Below are 26,594 nucleotides of genomic sequence, written 5' to 3'. Positions count from 1 at the left end.
CTCAGGTGATCCTTCTGTCTCAGTCTCCCAAAGTGCTGGGATTATAGGCATGAGCCACTGTGCCCGGCCTCTGTCATATTAATAGTTCTCTCAAGAAAGATTCAGAAAACTATACGCCTACTCACAGTATTCAAGCACTATGTGGCTTTCTGTAGAGTCTGTGCCATATTATTAATCAGAAAATTAATTAAACGTAATGTTCCAAACATAAGAGTCTTATGGATACATTTGAACTTTTTTGGTAGCACACATAGTACCATTATAGTAAACCTCAAATCCAAATGCTTTCCCTAAGATTCTTCATTAACTTCAAAAACACTAAAAAAAATTTTTTTATTATTTAAGCTTAGACATGTTCATTCAGTTTTTAAATTAGCTATTATGATTTCAGAGTAACACACCTTGATGTATTAGTCAACTTTAAAAGGCATTTTTTATAAAATTTAAAATAAAAGTGATATCCCACTCTCAGTTTTACTTCTTAATTTTGAAAAGAAAAAGTAGAATAAAATATTACTGATTAAAACTGATAATCTTAACTTTTTGGGAAATCATGTAATTAAAAAAGAATCACCCAAATATTACATACATAAAATGATATATTCCTATTTCTAGTTCCTCTCATAGTACTCAAGATCTTTCAATAAAATTGTAGCTTTAAAGTTAGATGTATGTTTTTCTATAAATAATTCATACTGCAATATTGAAAATATTTTATAGCCAGCTTTAAAATAAACTAATTATTTTTTTCTTTGCATAGGCATTGAACCAATTTCATAAGCTTCGTTCATGTGCATATTTTCCCTCAGGGCTGCGTTATCCTTGAATTAAATGTTTGTTACCCTTTCACCTAAATGATTTATTTTTTCCACACACAGCTTGGTTTCTAATAGTCTAGGTTTTCATTATTAAAATTATATATTGAATGCTTTTGCTTTTGGCAAAGTCTTGTACTTAGAACAAAACTCTGATATATGCCGAGGTTCTTGTAGTTGAAAAAATAAAGCTTTTTGAAGAGATTAATCTCATTTATTAAATGCTGACATGAATTTTTAAGGGTTGGAATACTTTCGTAGTGAGTCTTAAGTTATTTGAAGGGAAAAGTATTGTGAAAATTTTTCATAGATTTTTCCAAGATTTTAAACAAATACCTAAACAAAATCAGCCTAGGTGAAATGTATTTTGATGTATCTGTGTAGTCAAGAACTGTTGTAGATGTAACTAGTATCCTCAAATATCTTTTAGCTTAATAGCCATATGCTCCATAAATGGGGAAGGAGAGGAAAGAAACATCGCCTTACCAATTTTTAAATTACAGTCGTCCCTGGGGTATGTCCAGGGGATTGGTTCTTGGACTGCCTGAGTGTATAAAAATCACATACGCAAGTCCCTTCGTTGGCCCTGTGAAACCCACAAATTTGAAAGTCAGCCCTTCTTGTACACAGGTTTCACATCTCTCAAATACTGTATCTGTGTCTGGTTGAAAAAAATCTATGTATGCATGGACCTGCACAGTTCAGACTCGTATTGTTCAAGGGTCAGTTGTGCTTTATTCTTCAAAACAATATTCTTGACTGGCATAGTACTTTGTGGAGTCCACTAAAATACTTGCTTTCAAGAGAAAGTGGTGAATTTGGCAAAATACTTATTAAACACATAGTTTTTTAAAACTTACCTTAGCAGAGACATTAAAACAAGTGTAAGCCCCAAGAAACCTAGGAAATAAGATAGAGAAATAAAAAATGAAAGCTCCTTTCTAGTTTAGCCTGACCAAAATACACATTATATTCGCAAGCTTGTCTATTCAAGCCATGTTTTGATTACATATATTTGTTTTTTACTGAACTTTAGAATAACAAAAATATCTTTTTTACATTTTTGCATTCCTATCCCATCTTGCTCCTTTTTGTCTGAATCTTATTCTTTGATTTTTTAGAAGTATATTTCCTAGTTCTTCCTTTCTATTTTTTCCCTTTAATGTTAGGTTATGTTTTGTTTTCTTTTTAGTTGGGGGATGATACAATTTTAAGATAATGTAGATATAAATTATTATAAATTTGAAAAATTTCCAGTTTAAAAAGTATGTAGGTTGAACATTTTCAAAATGTCATAGTATGCAGGAAATATAAAGTTGAATAAGTTGCAGTTCTTGAACTTAATGAGTTCACTGAAATCTTTTTTTCTGTAACTATCAGTTCATTATGTTTTATTATAAACAGTAAAAATATTACGTATTCCTCCCCTTTTAAATGTATACTATTCATTTTTTAATAGCATCTATTATCCCATTTTGATTTTCTTCAAACTTTAGAAAATTAAAATGTTAGAAGTCTCTTTCAAAAACACTTCTTCGGTAATAAACATTTTCATTTATAATGAATAATAGCTAGAAGAACACTTTTAATGCTGTACTTTCTGTCAGACTCTGCTAAGATTTTTTATGATCTAACTACCTCAGTGTCACATGTCAGCATCTGTCTTGAGAGGTATTTGAAAATTATTTTTGATATAACAGTTTTATTCAGGCATATATCAGGTATGTACCTTTGTGGTTGTCCCCAGAAATGAGAATGAGTTTTCACTGCTGTAATTTTGGTTTCTTCATATTGCCTCTAGTATTATTTTCAGAACAAATGAAGTGAATCAGTAAAGAAGCAGCTATGTCGCAACAAGAAACAACTAAATGCTTCATTAGGTCTGAAATTCTAAACAGTAATCAAGTGACATTTTAGGCCTAAATAGAATTAGTTAATATATAGAATCATGTGAGATTGTCCTTTCTACCTAATACTTCTCTGCTAAACCAGATGACGTTTGCCCCATTTTCTACAACTTTTAACAAATATGTCACAACATTGTAGATACTATAGAAAATTATTTTAATCATTCCAGACAATATGTGGGATTGCATTTTTATTAACCTTGTACTACTAGCTCTTTCTACAGCATTGATCCTGTAGACTGCTAAGAGCGAACTCTGAAGTCTGTCTCTGAAATCAGACAGATCTGCCATTAAATCCACTTAGACTCCTTGCTAACTGTGTGATCTCAGCCACATTGTTTCAGATCTTTGATCTTCAGTGTCCTGTTTTTAATTTGAGAATAATTAAAATAATTAATTCATGGGGTGGTGGTGAGGATTAAATGTGATAATGTAGATGAAGCACTTAGTTCTGTGCCTCAGAGCAGTATTATGATTCCTACTATGATTCTTTTTAAAATTCTGTCTTCTTACAGTTAGCATATTGTCTTAACTGGTATTTTCTTCTTCTTGTCTGAATCTCTGCTGGTCCTTATTTCCAACTCTTAGTTAGGCATTGTATAAGACTCTTTCTTGGCCTCCATTATTCTCTTTTGGAAGGTTTACACATTTTAATCTGTCATGACAACCAAACAAGAAACTTTCAAGTAATCTTGGACAACTTTTTTTTATCACCACCTATATCTTATCAGTCATCAAGTCTTTTGAGTGTCTTCTTTCATTTAACATGATGCTTTTGATGACATTCATCTAATTTGATGCACAGTATCAGTACTATTTTGCTAAATAGTACTTCATGTATGAGTATACTTCGATTTTTTTTTTAATTCTTGAAAGTCAGTTTCTTATTTATTATTTATTTATTTATTTTATTATACTTTAAGTTCTAGGGTACATGTGCACAATGTGCAGATTTGTTACATACGTATACATGTGCCCTCTTGGTGTGCCGCACCCATTAACTCGTCATTTACATTAGGTATATCTCCTAATGCTATCCTTCCCCCCTACCCCCTCCCCACAATAGGACCCAGTGTGTGATGTTCCCCTTCCTGTGTCCAAGTGAATCTCATTGTTCAATTCCCACCTATGAGTGAGAACATGCAGTATTTGGTTTTCTGTTCTTGCGATAGTTTGCTGAGAATGATGGTTTCCAGCTGCATCCATGTGCCTACAAAGGACACAAACTCGTCCTTTTTTATGGCTGCATAGTATTCCATGGTGTATATGTGCCACATTTTCTTGATCCAGTCTGTCACTGATGGACATTTGGGTTGATTCCAAGTCTTTGCTATTGTGAATAGTGCCACAATAAACATACATGTGCATGTGTCTTTATAGCAGCATGACTTATAATCCTTTGGGTATATCCCCAGTAATGGAATGGCTGGATCAAATGGTATTTCTAGTTCTAGATCCTTGAGGAATCGCCACACTGTTTTCCACAATGGTTGAACTAGTTTGCAGTCCCACCAACAGTGTAAAAGTGTTCCTATTTCTCCACATCCTCTCCAGCACCTGTTGTTTCCTGATTTTTTAATGATTGCCATTCTAACTGGTGTGAGATGGTATCTCATTGTGGTTTTGATTTGCATTTCTCTGATGGCGAGTGATGATGAGCATTTTTTCATGTGTCTGTTGGCTGTATGAATGTCGTCTTTTGAGAAGTGTCTATTCATATCCTTTGCCCACTTTTTGATGGGGTTGTTTGTTTTTTTTCTTGTAAACTTGATTGAGTTCTTTATAGGTTCTGCATATTAGCCCTTTGTCAGATGAGTAGATTGCAAAAATTTTCTCCCATTCTGTAGGTTGCCTGTTCACTCTGATGGTAGTTTCTTTTGCTTTGCAGAACCTCTTTAGTTTAATTAGATCCCATTTGTCAATTTTGGCTTTTGTTGCCATTGCTTTTTGTGTTTTAGACATGAAGTCCTTGCCCATGCCTATGTCCTGAATGGTATTGCCTAGGTTTTCTTCTAGGGTTTTTAATGGTTTTAGGTCTAACATTTAAGTCTCTAATCCATCTTGAATTAATTTTCGTATAAGCAGTAAGGAAAGGATCCAGTTTCAGCTTTCTACTTATGGCTAGCCAATTTTCCCAGCACCATTTATTAAATAGGGAATCCTTTCCCCATTTCTTGTTTTTGTCAGGTTTGTCAAAGATCAGATGGCTGTAGATGTGTGGTATTATTTCTGAGGGCTCTGTTCTGTTTCATTGGTCTATATCTCTGTTTTGGTACCAGTCCCATGCTGTTTTGGTTACTGTAGCCTTGTAGTATAGTTTGAAGTCAGGTAGCGTGATACCTTCAGCTTTGTTCTTTTGGCTTAGGATTGTCTTGGCAATGCGGGGTCTTTTTTGGTTCCATATGAACTTTAAAGCAGTTTTTTCCAATTCTGTGAAGAAAGTCATTGGTAGCTTAATGGGGATGGCATTGAATCTATAAATTACCTTGGGCAGTATGGCCATTTTCACAATATTGATTCTTCCTATCCCTGAGCATGGTATGTTCCTCCATTTGTTTGTGTCCTCTTTTATTTCACTGAGCAGTGGTTTGTAGTTCTCCTTGAAGAGGTCCTTTACATCCCTTGTAAGTTGGATTCCTAGGTATTTTATTCCCTTTGAAGCTATTGTGAATGGGAGTTCATTCATGATTTGTCTCTCTGTCTGTTACTGGTGCATAGGAATGCTTGTGATTTTTGCACATCGATTTTGTATCCTGAGACTTTGCTGAAGTTGCTTATCAGCTTAAGGAGATTTTGGGCTGAGACGATGGGGTTTTCTAAATATACAATCATGTCATCTGAAAACAGGGACAATTTGACTTCTTCTTTTCCTAACTGAATACCCTTTATTTCTTTCTCTTGCCTGATTGCCATAGCCAGAACTTCCAACACTATGTTGAATAGGAGTGGTGAGAGAGGGCATCCCTGTCTTGTGCCAGTTTTCAAAGGGAATGCTTCCAGTTTTGCCCATTCAGTATGATATTGGCTGTGGGTTTGTCATAAATAGCTCTTACTATTTTGAGATACGTTCCATCAATACCGAATTTATTGATAGTTTTTAGCATGAAGGGCTGTTGAATTTTGTCAAAGACCTTTTCTGCATCTATTGAGATAATCATGTGGTTTTTATCTTTGGTTCTGTTTATATGCTGGATTACGTTTATTGATTTGCATATGTTGAACCAGCCTTGCATCCCAGGGATGAAGCCCACTTGATCATGGTGGATAAGCTTTTTGATGTGTTGCTGGATTTGGTTTGCCAGTATTTTATTGAGGATTTTTGCATCGATGTTCATTAGGGATATTGGTCTAAAATTCTCTTTTTTGTTGTATCTCTGTCAGGCTTTGGTATCAGGTTGATGTTGGCCTCGTAAAATGAGTTAGGGAGGATTCCCTCTTTTTCTATTGATTGGAATAGTTTCAGAAGGAATGGTACCAACTCCTCCTTGTACCTCTGGTAGAATTCGGCTGTGAATCTGTCTGGTCCTGGACTTTTTTTGGTCGTTAGGCTATTAAGTATTGCCTCAATTTCAGAGCCTGCTATTGGTCTATTCAGGGATTCAGCTTCTTCCTGGTTTAGTCTTGGGAAAGTGTAAATGTCCAGGAAATTATCCATTTCTTCTAGGTTTTCTAGTTTATTTGCGTAGAGGTGTTTATAGTGTTCTCTGATGGTAGTTTGTATTTCTGTGGGGTTGGTGGTGATATCCCCTTTATCATTTTTTATTGCGTCTATTTGATTCTTCTCTCTTTTCTTCTTTATTAGTCTTGCTAGCGGCCTATCAATTTTGTTGATCTTTTCAAAAAAACAGCTCCTGGATTCATTGATTTTTTTGGAGGGTTTTTTATGTCTCTATCTCCTTCCGTTCTGCTCTGATCTTAGTTATTTCTTGCCTTCTGCTAGCATTTAAATGTGTTTGCTCTTGCTTCTCTAGTTCTTTTAATTGTGATGTTAGGGTGTCAATTTTAGATCTTTCCTGCTTTCTCTTGTGGGCACTTAGTGCTATAAATTTCCCTCTACACACTGCTTTAAATGTGTCCCAGGGATTCTGGTATGTTGGTATCTGTGTTCTCATTTGTTTCAAAGAACATCTTTATTTCTTCCTTCATTTCGTTATGTACCCAGTAGTCATTCAGGAGCAGGTTGTTTAGTTTCCATGTAGTTGAGCGATTTTGATTGAGTTTCTTAGTCCTGAGTTCTAGTTTGATTGCACTGTGGTCTAAGAGACAGTTAATTATGATTTCTGTTCTTGTACATTTGCTGAGGAGTGCTTTACTTCCAACTATGTGGTCAATTTTGGAATAAGTGCAATGTGGTGCTGAGAAGAATGTATATTCTGTTGATTGAGGGTGGAGAGTTCTGTAGATGTCTATTAGGTCTGCTTTGTGCAGAGTTGAGTTGAATTCCTGGATATCCTTGTTAACTTTCTGTCTCGTTAATCTGTCTAATGTTGACAGTGGGGTGTTAAAGTTTCCTATTATTATTGTATGGGAGTCTAAGTCTCTTTGTAAGCCTCTAAGGACTTGCTTTATGAATCTGGGTGCTCCTGTATTGGATTCCTGTATATTTAGGATAGTTAGCTCTTCCTGTTGAATTGATCCCTTTACCATTATGTAATGGCCTTCTTTGTCTCTTTTGATCTTTGATGGTTTAAAGTCTGTTTTATCAGAGACTGGGATTGCAACCCCTGCTTTTTTTTGTTTTCCATTTGCTTGGTAGGTCTTCCTCCATCCCTTTATTTTGAGCCTATGTGTGCCTCTGCATGTGAGATGGGTCTCCTGAATACAGCAAACTGATGGGTCTTGACTCTTTATCCAGTTTGCCAGTCTGTGTCTTTTAATTGGAGCATTTAGTCCATTTACATTTAAGGTTAATATTGTTTATGTGTGAACTTGTTCCTGTCATTATGATATTAGCTGGTTATTTTGCCCGCTAGTTGATGCAGTTTCTTCCTAGCATCAATGGACTTTACATTTTGACATGTTTTTGCGATGGCTGGTACCAGTTGTTCCTTTTCATGTTTAGTGCTTCCTTCAGGATCTCTTGTAGGGCAGGCCTGGTGGTGACAAAATCTCTAAGCATTTGCTTGTCTGTAAAGGATTTTATTTCTCCTTCACTTATGAAACTTAGTTTGGCTGGATATGAAATTCTGGGTTGAAAATTCTTTTCTTTAAGTGTGTTGAATATTGGCCCCCACTCTCTTCTGGCTTGTAGAGTTTCTGCCGAGAGATCTGCTGTTAGTCTGATGGGCTTCCCTTTGTGTGTAACTCGACCTTTCTCTCTGGCTGCCCTTAACATTTTTTCCTTCATTTCACCTTTGGTGAATCTGACAATTATGTGTCTTGGAGTTGCTCTTCTCGAGGAGTGTCTTTGTGGTGTTCTCTGTATTTCCTGAAGTTGAATGTTGGCCTGCCTTACTAGGTTGGGGAAGTTCTCCTGGATAATATCCTGCAGAGTGTTTTCCAACTTGGTTCCATTTTCCCCGTCATTTTCAGGCACACCAATCAGATGTAGATTTGGTCTTTTCACATAATCCCATATTTCTTGGAGGCTTTGTTCATTTCTTTTTACTCTTTTTTCTCTACACTTCTCTTCTCACTTTATTTCATTCATTTGATCTTCAGTTGCTGATACTCTTTCTTCCAGTTGATCAAGTCGGTTACTGAAGCTTGTACATTTGTCACGTAGTTCTCATGTTAAGGTTTTCATCTCTGTCAGTTCTTTTAAGGTCTTCTCTGCATTGATTATTCTAGTTATCCATTCATCCATTCTTTTTTCAAGGTTTTTAGTTTCTTTGTGCTGGTTATGTAGTTCCTCCTTTAGCTCTGAGAAGTTTGATCTACTGAACCCTTCTCTCAAGTCGTCAAAGTCATTCTCCATCCAGCTTTGTTCCGTTGCTGGCGATGAGCTGCGTTCCTTTGGAGGGGGAGATGCGCTCTGATTTTTTGAATTTCCAGCTTTTCTGCACTGCTTTTTCCCCATCTTTGTGGTTTTATCTGCCTTTGGTCTTTGATGATGGTGACGTACTGATGGGGTTTTGGTGTGGGTGTCCTTTCTGTTTGTTAGTTTTCCTCCTAACAGTCAGGACCCTCAGCTGTAGGTCTGTTGGAGTTTGTTTGAGGTCCACTCCAGACCCTGTATCAGCAGCGGAGGCTGCAGGAGATAGAATATTGCTGAACAGCAAGTGTTGCTGTCTGATTCTTGCTCTGGAAGCTTCGTCTCAGGGGTGTACCCTGCCGTGTGAGGTGTGAGGTGTTGGTCTGCACCTAGTGGGGGATGTCTCCCAGTTATGCTACTCAGGGGTCAGGGACCCACTTGAGCAGGCAGTCTGTCCGTTCTTAGATCTCACCCTCCATGCTGGGAGATCCACTGCTCTCTTCAAAGCTGTGAGACAGGGGCATTTACCTCTGTTGAGGTTTCTGCTGCTTTTTGTTTAGCTATGCCCTGTCCCCAGAGCGGCTCTTGTTTTCTAACTGGCTGAGCTGAGTGGTCCAGTTGCTATTTTTAATCATGCCCATTATCTGTTACAATCCCTTGTTTCCAGCCCTTTGTGTCTATATAACTGTTCCCTAAGTTACATGTGATAGTTCATATCTGTTTTCAAAATGAGTTCACAGATTATGTCTCATTAAAATCATACTTCCTAATAAATGCCACCCAAAGCCATTCCACACATAGTCATTTTCCTGTACAGCAAAAAGAGTTTTGTAAAATGCCATATTCCCTTTTACTGCTGCCTGGTAATTGCTGTCTGCTCTACATGTCAGGGACTAGGTGAAAGGAGGAAGCATTAGTAGGAGATGTTCTTCTGTGAGGAGATTATTCCCAAAGGAATGGCTCGGGATGGAGCAATGGCTAATAATGGAGAGGATAGAGAGGATTCCCAGGAATCTCAGTCTTAAGAATGGAATCACTAACCCATTGCCCTGTAATCTCTCCTTGTAGTTTCCTATTAAAAACCTCTCAGCTCTGTGAGCTAAGGGAGCAGCAATGCATTGCTGTTGCCTCCTTACTTTCTTACTACTCAGTGTACTGTCTCACAGAAAGGCACTTTTGTTAGTGGCTGATTCACAACAGTCTCCTCAACCTAATTCTATTAATATTCAGCACCTGTGTGTTGGGCACAGTGCTGAGCACTAGTGATAAAGCCATGAACAAGAGAGAAATAGTCCCCACCCTGGTGGAACTTCTACTCTAATACCAAATGTGACAGTGCTATGTGTTTGCAACAGTACTGTTTTCTTCTTTTAAAAAAATTGTGAAAGAAATTTTTACTGCACTATTGGTACTATGCCTACCCTCAAGTGGCTTATAATGCTGTTTGGGAGAAAGACTTACAGGAGAAACACTAGTAGGATAAGCTAAGAGTTAAGTTGCTTGATAGCTCTTAGGTGCAGGAGGTGTCAAATGAAAGCAAATAGAACTGTATGCTAGAGTCATCAGGAAGAGAGGTCACAAGATTTTGTTATAGCCCCTCTGTTAATTCCAAAACAGCAGCCAATGACCTTTTAATATGAGTCGTGTCATGGTGCTTCTCTGCTTAAATCTTTCAGTGACCTCCCTCCTGACTCTGTATAAAGTAATGCTTGTAACAGTATGGAAGACCCACACAATCTGCACTCACCCCACCTCACCCCCACCTCTCTTATCTTCTGTGGTATTCCGTTTTTGATTCTACAGGCAGCTTGATCTCCTTGCTGTTCCTCAAAACACCTGGAACTTAGCTGCCTCAAGGGCCTCTTACTTGGAAATCCCATCTTTCCAGAACACTTTCTCCCAGATGTTTGCATGGTACCTTCCTCATTACATAAGACTAGTGATGTCTTCCCGAAAAACACTATTTTGAATTGTATTCTCCCTCACCTCCTTAGCACTCTTTATTCCCTTTCACTGAATTATTTTTCTCCTTTGCACTTTTTATCATCTGTAATATATGCTTATTTATTTGTTTATTGCCTGTCTGTGCCAAGTAGAATGTCAGCTCTAGAAGGACAAGAAATTTAGTCTTTTTGTTCATTGTTGTATTCCTGGTACCTAGAATAGTATTATATCTGGCAATATTAGGTGCATACAGAAAGTATTTTTGAATGAATTAATGTAGAAAAAGAAAAGAAAAATGAGAGTGACACTCAAGGAAGACAGAATAAGCAAAGATATTTAAAGAGAAATAGAATAAGTATTGATACGGGAGGAGATAAAAAAGGCCAACCTAACTATAACAGATAAATGGTTTCTTGTTTGAGGAGAGTTAAAGAAAGTTAGGTCAATAAGGTGGTACCTAAGACATAAGGTAAAAGAATCCTAAGACAACCAGCAAAGGAGTTTGGGTTTCGTATCAATACATCAGTAGAGTTATTTCAGATTCGTAAGAAGAGTGATTTAACAAATAATGTTTAGGAACATCCTTTGAGAATTGATATGGAAGATAGATTGAAAGGGAGAGAAACTGGATGTTAGAAAACTGTATTACTGCAGTAATCTAAGCAAGAGGCTGAGTAAAAGGGAAGTGGTAAAGAGAAAGAATGATGAAGACAGGTCACATCTGTGAGAAAGCTTACAAAACAATCAAAACGACTTTGAAATTTTATGAAATGAACTATTATGGAAAAGTAAGAATCAACATAGTAGCTGTAAAATTTTAAGACTGGGGACAAGGGAGTATAATAAAACAGGGAGCCAGTTGTACAGTTCTAGGGTCTGCAAGGGTTGCTAAAGTAAAAGTCTTCAGTGTTCCATCAACTCTGTCATTCCCTAAGAAAATAATGCTGAAAACCTAGTGTCTTTCACTTCTATCTTGTCTTTAAAATCAGCAACAGAAGGTAGATTGATAATGGTCAACTTGTGTTCACTGATGCTGTATCTCGTTTGATGGTGTTCAGAAAACACTATCAAATCTGGCTAGTTTGATGAGCCAGAAGTGAGAAATCATTGCTACATAGTTAATGCAGATTTGAATTTTTCTGTAGCACCAGATGATCTATTCAGGAATGTAATAAAACAATTTTTAAAATAAGTTCATTTTTTAAAATTATAAATATTAGATTCTTTCCTAGTAATATGTGGGTACTAATTTGAGAAGGGATTTTCTACTTGGGCTTAAAGTATAATGAAGACATAGAAGTAAAATGTTTTATATAATTCTTGCTGGTAAAGTTTAAAATTATTTTTCATTCATTTTTATCTCCTTTCCTTTATCTTCAGACGTAACTTTTAAATTCATATTTCTTGTTTACTATATTCTGACATGAATAATCATGAAATAGTTCCCAAGAGCCACACATACAAATTATTTAAATTAATTCATGTTCTTTTTTCCTTATAGGACCAGTACTTCAGACTTAAACATATAATTTCAGGGCACTCCTAAACAGATTGAAAATGTTGATTTCACGTTTGAAATTTTGTTTTATTTCAGATTTGGTGTGAAGAAGAAACCAATTTACATTAATGTCATAAGGGATCCTATTGAGAGGCTAGTTTCTTATTATTACTTTCTGAGATTTGGAGATGATTATAGACCAGGGTTACGGAGACGAAAACAAGGAGACAAAAAGGTAATATTTTAGTTTTAAGATTTTTATAAAGATAATTGTTTATGAAATGCAGTGAGCAGTGTGCTTTTAAAATTTGATGTTAATTATAAATGTATTACTTGCTTATTGTGGAAATTTTGAAGAGAACCCAAAATATGAAGAAGCAAAATGAAGTTACATAGCTGATATATTGTAATATACATTTTTTTGTGATTTTTTAAAATATTTCTTTTCCAGGGCAGAATCATGTTTTCTTTATGGTTCTGTTAACAATTTTCTGTGTGATTATTGTAATTATTCACTAATATGATATATTTTTGTATATTTTTTGATTCTCTTAGTATTGATGGCTGTTTATATTTGTGATCCTCAGCTTAAGGACAGTATTTTGCTAAGCAGCTGTTTTTTTCTGGCAAGAAGAGAATAATGGCTCAACAAAGTTCATAACAGGCTCAGATTTTGGTTGTTTTCCATTTCATTGCATTTTCTAGAGTATTACCAGAGTTATATTTCTAAGACATCAAACTGATTTGTCACTTCTCTGGTGGAAAACCTTTACTGGGACCTCACTGCTCACAGATTAAGACATAGGAGACACAACTAGACACGATCTCAGAACAAGCTCTCCTGTCTGATTTTCCTTTAGGTGCTCAGTGCTTTGGCCACATGAAATGTCACCATCCTCTGAACTTATTGCTTAAGTTATTAATGCTTCATACTTTTTTACACATGTGTTATTCCCTATATTGAGAATGCCTTTCGTTTACTCTGGAAAACTCTTTATCCACCTTTAAGATGTAGCTCAAACATGACCACTTCCATAAAGTCTTTTCTGATGCCTCTAGGCAGTTAGTCATATCTCTTTCGGGGCTCCCAGAGCACTTCATTCAAATCTCTTTCTTTTAAGCATTTATTTTGTGATATTTGGATTACCAGTTTACATACTGTCTTCTCCAAAATGTGGTGAATTTCCTGAAGCATATATTTAATTCATCTTTGTTTCCTCAGAATTTAACATCATACCTAGGTTACCTGTAAGTGCTTAACAAATGGTTGAGTGTGTGAATTCTGCACATTTTAAACCTAAACTGTTACACAGTAGCGATGCCAGATATTTGGTATGTTATGATAATTAACACCCAACAGTATTTTTTCTAAATTAGTTGTATCCTCTGTGTCACGTGATGGGACAGTGGTTTTTTGTTTTGTTTTCCTTTTTAATGATTTCTAGAAATTGCTGTTTCTTTAGTCTCAAAGTTTTAGGCAGAAGGTACTGATCCAGAGATAACTAACCAAATCTGTTTTCTTAAATAATGCTATCTCTTAGCATTATTTAATCTTCTAGAAATATTTATTATGGAGATTCTGAAAAGTTTTATAAAATCTATTAGTATAACTCTTACAACTTACTACTTTATAATTTATTGATATTTATTTCTAAATTCACTTGTGCACTTTCTTTTTATTTTTTGTATTAGCCCTATGTACACTAACTCTTGACTCAGTAAATTAGTATCTGTCTCCCTCCTTTGACCAAAGTAATATTAGCGTTAGTGTTGGAAAGGAAAAGATTGCAGTCATGTAGGCCCCTATATCCATCATTTGTCATTGTCAGCCCTGGATAGCATGGTTCTGTGGTTCCTAACCTGTGTAGTTTGGGTGATTGGGTAATAATAACTAATAATTATTAACAGTAATTATTAACAGTAGCAGTATTAACTAATAATAGCTCACATTTACTGTATACTATACCAAGCAGTGTTTTAAGTTATTTCATATGTATTTTTTCAGGTAGCTTGCACAACAATTCTATAGGGTGGTTGCTGTTATTGTCCTCATTTTACAGAAAAGGAAACTGGGGGGCACAGAAAAGCTAAGTATTTTGCACGGTGTCATTCAACTAGTAAATGGTAGAGCTGGAATTTAAAACCAAGCACTCTAATTGCAGAGTCCATAGTCTTAACCTCTCTTATATCCTTTGAAAAGGAGAGAAGAAATGCAACATGTCACTGACATTTTTCTGTGAAACATGTTCCAAAGTTGCATATTCAGTATTCATGAAAAAATCCAGGCAGACATTTTAACATCGTCTCCCTTTCATGTTTGAAAGTTTTAGGTAGATAGGCCATCCTGGAGCTTTACCTGTTCTTCACCCTGATTATAATAAGGCCTGGGGTTTGTTTTGTTTTGTTTTTTGTTTTTTTAATGTCATTATAAAATAAACATTAATATGCCTGTTTATTTAGATGTAGTGTTGATAACATCAGCAAAATACTATTGCATTGTCTTCTTATGAGGACAGGGCTATCTGTAAATAATTGAATTTATAATAATAATAAATTACTTTGTTTTATGATAGAATGTACCTTTTCAGTCTTGAAACATATTGGTGATTAGACATTTTTAGTAATTTGGCTTGTTTCTCGTGATACACATGTTGGTTAACCTGATGCTGATATCCTAATGAGTTAAGTGGTGTTTGTTGCAAATAACTCCTTAATATCTTTAGCAGGAGTTTTCGTTAAACTTATCTGTAAAGTTGGTAAGACTGCATACATATAACATTTCTAAAGCTGGACAGGTTTTAGAAAGATTGGAGGTTAAAGGGCGGCCATGATTATGTTGGAAATACCTTGCAATGGCGCTTATTCCCAAGAAAGTGTAAATAACTTTATTTCTATAAAATTGTAGATTATTTGCATCTCAAGTGATATTTTGAGGTGTATTAAACAGTATTCAGTTCAGCACTTACGGCAACTGTTATGTTTTAAACTGACGTACTCTAGTAATCTGAACTGCTCTGTGGTTACACTTCAAACACATTTTAGATATATGTGCACCTAGGATAGCTTTCACTTGATCTTGTAAAGAATGGAAGGCTTTTGATTTGGGAGATTTCAAATTTGCACATTTTAGAACTACAGTTTTACTTAATTTAACCTGTGCCCAGCACCTGGAAAATAGGGATATTAAGTAATCCAAAGATGAGCAGTGAATAACTATATCATTCAAATCAGTGGTTCTCAAACTTTTTGATATAAGAATTCTTTTTATACTCTTAAAAATTATTAAGGATTCCATAAAAGAGCTTTTGTTTATGGCTTTTGTTTTGTTTTGAGTTATATCTATTGATGTTTACCAATATCAGTAAATTTGCCATTTACTGAAAAAATTTTTAAATATTAAAACACTAAATAGTAAAGCCATCATATGTTAACATAAATTATATTTTAATGCACATAACTATTTCTCCTCCGACAAAAAAATGAAAAGAGTGGCATCGGTTTACATTTTTGCATATCTTTTTAGCATCTGGCTTACTATAGACAGCCGATTTTCTTTTTTTCTTTTTATTTTTTTTAAATTTTCTATTTGTTTTGTTTTGTTTTGAACCCTGAGAAACTAGACAGCTGATTTTCATATTTGCTCCTGAATTCAGTTTGTTCAAAATGTTCTTTTGGTTGAATTGAGGAACTCCAGCTTCACACAGATATATAATTGGAAAAGGGAGGATTTTAATAGCCTTTTCAAGAAATTGCGGCTATTCTTTAGTAAACACTAAAACTTGACAAGTGGTAGTTTCAAAAGTTAGTTGCAGTGTAGAATCTGAAACCATAGCAGTGACCTTTTTACACTTTGCTACATTAAAATCTGTTGATACGTTTTACACTTGGAATGGATCTTTCAACCAAGCATAATTTTGAAACATCATACATTGGTCGTTTGGGACATACTGGTTCACTGACTTATATGGACCTTTCAAATGTTAATGTATTTTGTTATACAGCATTAAAAACTCATATTCATTAATATCACCACTAATCTCATCAGAAGAGTCTTTAAGTATTGGGAGACTGTCAAGCTTATGGTGGCAGATACAAGTTTTCCAAAATTTTATTTTTTGCTTGAAAGCTTAATTTTTATCGTTGGCCTATTACAGGATTTCTCAACCTCAACATTATTGTTGTTTTGGGCCAGATAATTCTTTGTCGTGGGGGCTTCTTATACATTGTAGGATGTTTACCAGCATCTCTTTCTTCTACCTGGTAGCATCCCCCATACCTCAGCTGTGAGAACCAAAATTGTCTTCAAACATTGCCAAATATCACCTGAGGGTCAGAATAGCTTCCAGCTGAGAACATGTGGGGTATCAACACTGTCAGCTATTCTTTCACCTGACGGACATAGTTTATTCATTTTGAGAAAATACCACCAAATACTCAAATCTGAATAGCTGTAGTTTGGGATATGGTAGATATATAGATACGTAAGGTTTTATTTCTTATTTCTTTTTATGAGCTACAAAATTCGGCACAAATGATAATAAAACCACTTTTTAGAAAATGGCCTAGGCTGGCAAATCTAAGACCATCTAGAAAAATTCAGAAATAATATCAAATGCCTCATGAAAATATTTTATTTCCTCTGTCTTCATCTCTGCTAGAGCTACGCCTTTAATACCCATGTAAATCCCCAAAGCGCAGTCTTTTCAGTAGTCATTTACAAATATTAATTGTGGAAGTGGTTTATATAGCACTATTCTATATGCTCTGGAGGATACAAATGCTACTGCATGATCCACGAATGCTACTTCAGGAAGTTTTCACTGTAGTTGGAAAGACACAACATAACATATAACACATTTAAAAAGCACATGAAACAAGTTATGTAGATAAAGCTATAGACAGACAGACAGACAGATCAACCTATCCTAAGATTCTAAACCAGATCCTAAGAGCTGCCTGTTACAAGGCAGTATGTGATTTTTTTGTTTGTTTTGTTTTTGTTTTTGTTTTTGAGACGGAGTGTTGCTCTGTCACCAGGCTAGAGTGCAGTGGCTCCATCTCGGCTCACTGCAACTTCCACCTCCTGGGTTCAAGCGATTCTCCTGCCTCAGCCTCCCAAGTAGCTGGGACTACAGGCACAAGCCACCACGCTCAGTTAATTTTTGTGTTTTTAGTAGAGATGGGGTTTCACCATGTTAACCAGGATGGTCTCGATCTTGTGACCTTGTGATCTGCCCACCTCGGCCTCCCAAAGTGCTGGGATTACAGGTGTGAGCCACCACGCCCAACCGTGATTAATTTACATGACTTCAAACAAAATAAGAGTGTCTCATCCCACCTACTCTCACCCAATTATTTAACAATTTGCCACATTAGATATTTGATAGGTGAGACTTGGATTTATGGCTTACTCATGCTGCTTTGTCTTTGTTCTAGACCTTTGATGAATGTGTAGCAGAAGGTGGCTCAGACTGTGCTCCAGAGAAGCTCTGGCTTCAAATCCCGTTCTTCTGTGGCCATAGCTCCGAATGCTGGTAGGGAGATAAAGTTGGCTCAAATTGATTATCATTCTTATTATCTCTATATCTGTGTTTCATTTCACAAGGGCTAGATGTAGGGAAATCGGTGAAAGACTAGACTAAAAATAACATGTAATTGAGTAATATCTAGTTTTGCAGTTACTTTTAAATGCATTTAAAAGATTCCTCATGTAGAGTAATATCCTAATATCCTTGCATTGTTTTCTCAGATGCTGGTTTTTAATATTTCTTATTTTTGGTGCTATGTTTTGCTGTATTCCAGTAGAGCTCTTAGAGACTGGGAGGTGGTCATAAATCTTATTTTGTCCAAAGCTTACTGTTTTAGCTATTTGTGTTAAATTAAGTAAAGGCTTAGCAGGTTAAAATTCACCTGGTTTTACTGTTAAACTGATTTTGACTTTAAGAGAAGCCAAGGTTAAGGGTGTGGTTTAGTTTGCTAGTAAATATCAAGTGGAAAATGAAGATAGTTTAATAAAAAATGTATTTCCTCAGAATGTGTTGAGTTTTCAGTTTTTAAAAATAATTTTACATGTTTATTTGTTCTATTCAATCGTTTTAATAGGAGAAGTAGGAGAAAAAAGGAACATATTCAAAGTTTCTTCCTTAAACCATAATGAGAAATACAAGGAATTTCTTCATTATTTGAGATATATTATTAGATTGCTGTGGAGTTTAAGGTCCTACTCAATAAATTACATCAAAGCCTCATACTAGTATAAGAATTGGAAGCCTATAAAGAATGCCTTCTCAATTTTTAACCATTTCTTTAGAACAGGGATTGGCAAACTACAGGTTGTAACCTGCAGACCCAATTTTGGCCTATCACCTGTTTTTATTATTATTATTATTATTATTATTATTATTAGAGACAGAATTTCGCTATATCGCCCAAGGTGGAGTGCAGGGGCACAGTCTTGGCTCACTGCATCCTCTGCCTCCTGGGTTCACAGTTTTCCTGTCTCAGCCTCCCGAGTAGCTGGGACTACAGGTGCCTACACTACACCTGGCTAATTTTTGTTTTTTTAGTAGAGATCGGGTTTCACCATGTTGGCCAGGCTGGTCTCGAACTCCTGACCTCAAGGGATCCACCTGCCTCAGCCTCCCAAAGTGCTGGGATTACAGGCATGAGCCACCATGCCCAGCTGTGTCACCTGTTTTATAAATAAAGTTTTATTGAAACACAGCCACATGTATTTTTTACTTACTGCTTGTGGCTGTTTTCACACTGCAACAGCAGAGTTGAGTAGTTGTAACCTAAACCATGTGTATTAGCTATTCTTGCATTACTATAAAGGACTACCTGAGACTGGGTAATTTATGAAGAAAAGAGGTTTAATTGGCTCACTGTTCTGCAGGATGTACAAGCATGGCACCAACAAGGGCCTCAGGAAGCTTACAATCGTGGCAGAAGGTGAAGCAGGAACAGGCATATCACATGGTGGGAGCAAGAAAGTGGGCACTAGGGGCAGGGGTATGGTTCCCAGACTTTCAAACAACCAGATCTTGTGTGAACTGAGCGAGAACTCAGTTATCGCCAAGGGGATGGCACTAAACCATTCATGACAGATCTGCTCCCATGATCCAGTCACCTCCCACCAGGCCCTACCTCCAGCACTGGGAATCACATTTCAACATGAGATTTGGAGGGAACAAACATCCAAACCATATTATTCTGCCCCTGGCTCACCAAATCTCATGTCTTTCTCATATTTCAAAATATATTCATCCCTTCACAGTAGTCCCAAAGTCTTATTCCACCATTAACTCAGAAGTCCCAAGTCCAAAATCTCATCTGGAGATGAGTTCCTTCTACCTATGAGCCTGTGAGATTAAAAAAAAAAAAAAAGTTATTTATTCCCGATACAGTGGTGGTATAGGCATTGGATAAACATTTCCATTCCAAAAGGGAGAAATTGGCCAAAAGAAAGGTGCAGTAGGCCCCACACAAGTCTGAAACCCAGCAGGGCAGTCATTACATCTTAAAGCTCCAACATAATCCTTGACTTCATCTCCTGCATCCTGGTGCAAGGGGTGGGCTCCCAAGGCCTTGAGCAGCCCTGCCCCCATGGCTTTGCAGGGTACAGCCTACATGGCTGCTCTCATGGGTTAGAATTGAGTGTACCTGCAGTTTTTCCAGGGAGAGTGTGAGAGCTGATGGTGAGCCAACCATTCTGGGGTCTGGAGGGCATAATCCGCTTCCCACAGCTCCACTAGACAGTTCCCTGTTTGGGTCTCTTGAGTGGGGTGAGGGCTCCAACCCAACCCACTTCTGAAATCTAGATGGAAGCTGCAATCTAGGTGGAATGCAAGCTCCTTCATACTTGCATTCTGAGCATCTGCAAATTTAATACCACCTGGAAACCACCAATGCTTACAGCTTATGCTCCCCCGGACTGGTGGCCCAAGCTATACCTGAACTCCTTTGAGCCAAGGCTGCAACTGGAGTGGCCGGGATGTGGGGAGCAGTGTCCCAAGGCTTCTCAGGGCAGCAGAACCCTGGGCCTGTCCCCTTAAATCATTCTTCCCCCCAAGGTCTCTGGGCCTATGATGGGAGGGGCAGCCTGGAAGATCTCTGAAATGCCTTTGAGGCCTTTTTCCCATTGTCTTGGATATTAGCACTTGACTGCCTTTTAGTCATGCTAACCTCCTTAATAAGTGATTGCTCCACAGTGTTATTAAATTCCTTCCCTATTCCCTGCCCTATTCCCTGGAAAATAAGCTTTTCAGTGCGCGTGGTTGCTCATGCCTGTAATTCCAGCACTTTGGAAGACCAAAGTGGGAGGCTCGCTTGAGCCCAGGAATTTGAGACTAGCCTGGGCAATCTCATCTCTACAAAACAAAAAGTTAGCCAGGTGTAGTGGCATATGCCCATAATCCCAGCTACTTGGGAGGCTAAGGTAGGAAGAACACTTGAGTCCAGGAGGTTAAGCCTGCAATGAGCCAAGATCCAGCCTGGGCAACAGAGCAAGACCCTGTCTTTAAAACAAAAAACAACACAAAAAGGGGGCTTTCCTTCTCTACCACATGGCCAGGCTGTGAATTTTCCAAATGTTTATGCTCTGCCTCCCTTTAAAATATAAGTTCCAACTTTAAGTCATTCCTTTGCTCTTGCATTTTATTGTAGCCTCTTAGACGCAGCCAGGCCACATCTTAAATGCTTTGTTGCTTAGAAATGTATTGCGCCAGATGTCCTAAGTCATCACTTTTTTTTTTTTTTTTTTGGAGACAGTCTCACTCTGTCAGCCAGGCTGGAGTACAGTGGCACAATCTCGGTTCACTGCCTCTGCCTCCTGGGCTCAAGCATTTCTCCTGCCTCAACCTCCCGAGTAGCTGGGATTACAGGTGTGTGCCACCATACCCGGCTAATTTTTGTGTTTTTAGTAGAGATGGGGTTTCACCATGTTGGCCACGCTGGTCTCAAACTCCAGACCTCAAGTAATCCACCTGCCTCAGCCTCCCAAAGTGCTGGGATTACAGGTGTGAGCCACCACACCCAACCAGTCATCAGTCTTTAAGTTCAAACTTCCACAGATCTCTAGAACTTGGACACCGCACAGCCAAGTTCTTTGCTAAGGCATAATACAGGTGACCTTTACTCCAGTTCTCAGTAGCTTCTTCATTTCCCTCTGAGACCTCATCAGCCTGGACTTCTGTCCATATTTCTGTCAGCATTTTTGTCACAATCATTAAACCAGTCTCAGCTTAAGAAATGTCAAAGTTTCCCTCTTCTTCCTGTCTTCTTCAGAGCCCTTCAGATTCTTCCAACCTCTGCCCATTACCCAGTTCCAAAGCCACTTTCCCATTTTCAGGTATCTTTACAGCAATAGCCCACTCCTTAGGAACAATTTTCTCTATTAGGCCATTCTTACATTACTGTGAAGGAATACCTGAGATGGTAATTTATAATGAAAAGAGGTTTACTTGGCTTATGGTTCTGCACGCTGTGCAAGCATGACACCAACATCTGTTTGGTTTCTGGTGCAGGCCTCAGGAAGCTTACAATCATGGCAGAAAGTGAAGTGGGAGCAGGTGCATCACATGGCAGGAGTGGGAACAAGAGAATGAAGTGGGAGGTCCCAGTCTTTTTGTTTTTTTTTAGATGAAGTTTTGCTCTTGTCACCCAGGCTGGAGTGCAGTGGCGTGATCTCGGCTCACCACAACCTCTGCCTCCTGGGTTCAAGCAATTCCCCTGCCTCAGCCTCCCGAGTAGCTGGGATTACAGGCATGCACCACCATGCCCGGCTGATTTTGTATTTTTAGTAGAGATGGGGTTTCTCCACGTTGGTGAGGCTGGTCTTGAACATGAGGTGACCTGCCTGCCTTGGCCTCCCAAAGTGCTGGGATTACAGGTGTGAGCCACCACACCTGGCCCCCAGTCTTTTAAATAACTAGATCGCTAATGAACTAACTGAGCCAAGTACTCAGTTATCACTAAGGGGATGGTGCTAAACCATTCACAAGGGACCTGCTACCATGATCCAGTTACCTCCCACCAAGTCCAACCTCCAACACTGGGAATCACATTTCAGAATGAGAGTTAGAGGGAACAAATATCCAAACCATATCACTGTGTAGTCTGCAAAACCTAAAATATTTATCCTCTGGCTTTTTATATAAAAAGTTTGCCAAACCCTGCCTTAGAACAATAAAGACTATTGCTCTATTGGGCATTTTTGAGGAGATATTAATTGTATTTCTTCAGTATATTTCATAGATTCACAGAACTGGGAGGGTGCTTAGAAACCAATTAATCATGGCTCCCCTCCCCCTCTTTTTTTTTTTAAATAGTTTGAGAAAACAAAATTGAGAAAGGTGAAGCCATCAGCTCAAGACCATACAGAGCTAGAATTTGGATTAAGGAATATTTGTGCCAAAAAGAACCCAAAAGTAGAGTTTATTTTGGATCAAATCTCTGTTAATAGCATTAGCTGACAATGTAAATGAAAATAAAAATAAAAGATTCTTAGCAGAGCCATTATCTATTTTCTGTTCCTCAGAAATTTCAGAAAACAGCTCACAAAAATTCAAAACTCACACAATAAGCAGTAAACACGAATTGTTTACACTTTACTAGAGAGCTCTTAAATGAACAGAATTTAGTGTAGCTTAAAAAAGTTAAAACACACTAAATCATATAGGAGGGGTATATTTTCTTATATCCATATACATTTTTAAAGTGCCCTTAAACTAAATTGCTCATGTTAAGAGTCCTCTGGTAAACTCTGAATTAGCACTGCATAGTTGAGCAGAAACTGGAGATGGAAGCAAAGGAAATTAGAAACAGGTGTGCCTCCCACAGGATGGTAATAAAAGGGCATTGAGACTTTGGATATACATGTGTTTATCTATTTTCTCTGTAATATATAGTGTCAAAGGCACCAAAAACGCTCAGCAGATTTCACAACCAGGTTTTAATTCCTTTTCTTTGGTTTCAGGAATGTGGGAAGCAGGTGGGCTATGGATCAAGCCAAGTATAACCTAGTTAATGAATATTTTCTGGTGGGAGTTACTGAAGAACTTGAAGATTTTATCATGTTATTGGAGGCAGCATTGCCCCGGTTTTTCAGGGGTGCTACTGAACTCTATCGCACAGGTATATAAAGGAAGGGTTTCTTTTTAAAACTTTCTTTGGTTTCTTTTGTTTGTTTGTTTGCAACTCGTAAATATATGACTTAAAGTTTCTTCAGTGAAACGACGACATTTCACAACAGATAACTCCAGAAAGGCAGGTATCTTGTCTGTTTCTGCTCACTATTTTCTATTGAATAACTGTGAATTAGGTGAAAATTAGAAGGCACTGTAGAAATAGTGGAATGATACAAACTACAGAACCAGCCTTAGAAATGTGTAGTATTCAATACATTTCTTGCCAGATGTCAAACATAGGCCTGTGTATTAGTCCTGCCTACTACCATTTTGAAGTAGAGGTGGGATAGTGGAACTAAAGTATGCCTAAGCCATGTTTCAGCAGCCTCAGCTGTATTACGTATCTGAAAGTGATAAGTTAATTATGTTTTTCTTTTGTTTTGTTTTGTTTTTTGCTGTTGATTGATAAGATGCAGTTATAGAAACTCTTTCCTTGAGGATGCATATGCCCTAGCTTCTAACATAATTTTAGAGAATATAGATTATGAGAAAATAGAATACAGTTTGGCAATAGATATTTTATCAGAAATGAACTAGTCTCAGCACCAAGCACTTGAGAATATAGTGTGTGAGGTGACAGCCTACACTTCACTGTGTGCCAATCCTTACATTTACTATTTGACATTTCATTAAGTCTTTACTAGGTTGAGAATTTACATTCTAAAGGACTGAATCATAGCTCTAGTATGATCAAGGTTCCATTTTTACCTGAATTATATAAGACAATTATGTTACCTATTCTTTAATATGTCATATTAACCACCTCTTCAAATAAAGAGGCATTGACCTTTTGTGTGTTCTCCAAGAATTATTTACCTTTCCTTTTTTTCCCCCTTTGTAAGTAGGAAAGAAATCTCATCTTAGGAAAACCACAGAGAAGAAACTCCCCACTAAACAAACCATTGCAAAACTACAGCAATCTGATATTTGGAAAATGGAGAATGAGTTCTATGAATTTGCACTAGAGCAGTTCCAATTCATCAGAGCCCATGCTGTTCGAGAAAAAGATGGAGACCTCTACATCCTCGCACAAAACTTTTTCTATGAAAAGATTTACCCTAAGTCGAACTGAGTATAAGGTGTGACTATTGGATTCTTGAACTAAAATTTGACCCTATCTTCACCTTTGTTCTCAGCTCCACAGTCTGGATTGCTGACAGTAGGTGTATATGACAGTTTATATCGAGCCAAATTAGGAAACATACAGTAACGTCAAGGAAGTAGATACTGGCTGGTATGTCAGTGTTCTAAGTTTAAGTTTCAGGCATTTTTATTTTTCCTGGCTAAACTTTGGTGAAAGTTATAACCTCCTGCCTGGGAGAAAATATACATCACCTAAAATGAACTCATGGCAGGTCTAATCAAAAGGCTAAATACAATTTCAGAAAAGGTTCTGATACTCTCGTTTTTGATAAAGCATTTTTTCAACTAACCATGAATGAAGATGAGTCCATTTGCCTCTTCTGCCTTCACTGAGGGTTTGGGTTATACACCTCTACTGAATTGTGTTAATAACTGTTTGGCAGTGTGTACTTTGTTTTTGTGAGTCATGTCTCATGAAATTTATTGGAATGTTTAATCACATTTGCTAAGAAATGTTTCTGCTGTAGTTGGATTTGCCCATATTTATGTAGGTGGTTTTAATTTTTTAAATACTGATTAGTGTTAAAAATCAATTTAAATGACTAATATGGTAAAAAGATAAAGCGTCAAAGCAGTATTTCTCATTCCTGTCTCCTCAATGTCTAATATTGGGAAGATACTTCAAAGAATACTGAGATTGTCTGAAGTTTTAGTTAAGATTTTTACACATTAATATCAAAAAAGTAAGTTTAGTATTTGTTTCTCCATGGGTTATTTGTAAAGCTGTAAACTGAGATATCGGTGACTCCGTATTATGACTCCATTAGTGAGCGGTGGTATGGGTAGGATTTTCCTACTTCTTCTGTACTTTTACCTGTAGACTATTTTTACTAAGGTGCTTTATAATGTGTTTTAAAGCATTGCATTTACAAAAAAAGGAAAATGCTGTAAATATTGCATATTTTATGTATTTGGACCAAAAGGTTACAAGTAATTAGACAAAAGTGGTTTTGCACCAATTTTATGTCAAGTAAAACCATCAGACCTACTGTTCTTGTATTTCTCATTTAACTTTACTGGTAAGACATCACTGAAATGAACTTCAATAAGCTTTCAATTTTGATACACAGTTCATTATTCATAACTTGAGGCAGTAATTGCAGTGGAAAGAGTACTGGACAAGGAGTCAAAAACCTTGATTTCAGGTCCTAGCTCTACCACTTACCAGCTGTGTGATCTTGGGCAAGTCACTTAACCTCTCTTTGCCTCAATTTCCTCATCTTGAAATGATAATAATACCTGCTGTACCTACCTCACAGGGCTGTTGTGAGGATTAAATGAGATGGCATGTGAAAGCACTTTGAAAATTGTAAAGCGCTATATAAATGTAAGGTATTATTATAGAAACATCTTTAACATATAGTTTCATAGCATTCCTTTTTTAACAAAGAAAGGGAAAAGTCTGCTTGTAAGCTGGTTGAAAAAGTTAATCTTGATATAAATTTGTGTTTGATACATATCCTCCCGCTGTTTTATCTTCCATGTTTCAGCAACGATTGAAATATGAAACACCTGTGAACTCTTAAAGCTTCGTGAGCAGCTGCTTGAGTTTAGGAAGTTCCCTGTTAGAAATAGGCTTTGTTAGCTGACTAGGGTCAGGGAAACTTTGCTCTTCAAATTTGAAAGATGTTTCTGTTTTTATTTTACATTACTATTCAGAAATGGTAGCTATTTTATACCTATGGTTTAACTAAATATTTCTGAACAAGGCTTCACAGACTGTAAGCATTTTAGGTAGATTGCCTTAAAGGTTATGGGAGGGCATGAGGGAACACTTCTTATGAGAAAACATTTATAAACAAACTAGAGAAAAACTAAAAGAATGACAGGAAGAATCATTTTAGCACCCTTTCCTCACAATAATATAATATAAAAGTACTAAAAGAACATAGCCAGGCTTTTTATTTTTATTATTATTATTTGGCTTTTTTCTTTCTTTTTTCAAATTGATTTTTATAGGTATTTCCTGAAAGTGTATACAAATTATTTCCTTGCCCAAAAGTAAAGCACCACTTCAGGGTGGGGTTTGACATTACCTGCTAATGAACAAACCCCAGTATACAAGTTACTCTTGCACCACATGCCCAAATCTTCTTGAGGTGCATTAACTCTTTTAGGTAACTAGAGCAGTACTTTGTAAACTAGATCAGGAGGTAGGTAAACTTTCTGTGGAAGGACCGGAGAGTA

General features: G+C 37.0%; 1 protein-coding gene across 1 annotated transcript in view; it reads left to right on the top strand.

Annotated features, from left to right (window-relative positions):
• HS2ST1 (heparan sulfate 2-O-sulfotransferase 1) overlaps positions 1–25,725 on the top strand; it is a gene marked incomplete at its 5' end in the record, with an annotated part of 194,666 nt that extends 168,941 nt beyond the window's left edge. Inside the window, 4 exon segments of the mRNA NM_001260915.1 lie at positions 12,175–12,313; positions 17,515–17,612; positions 23,054–23,211; positions 24,110–25,725. Of these exon segments, the coding sequence (NP_001247844.1) occupies positions 12,175–12,313; positions 17,515–17,612; positions 23,054–23,211; positions 24,110–24,336 (622 nt within the window). The 3' untranslated portion in view covers positions 24,337–25,725.
• Between the last annotated feature and the right edge of the window lie 869 nt (positions 25,726–26,594).

Source organism: Macaca mulatta, chromosome 1 (genome assembly GCF_049350105.2).
Source record: "Macaca mulatta isolate MMU2019108-1 chromosome 1, T2T-MMU8v2.0, whole genome shotgun sequence".
Lineage (NCBI taxonomy): Eukaryota > Metazoa > Chordata > Mammalia > Primates > Cercopithecidae > Macaca > Macaca mulatta.
This window is presented reverse-complemented; position numbering and strand designations above follow the sequence as displayed.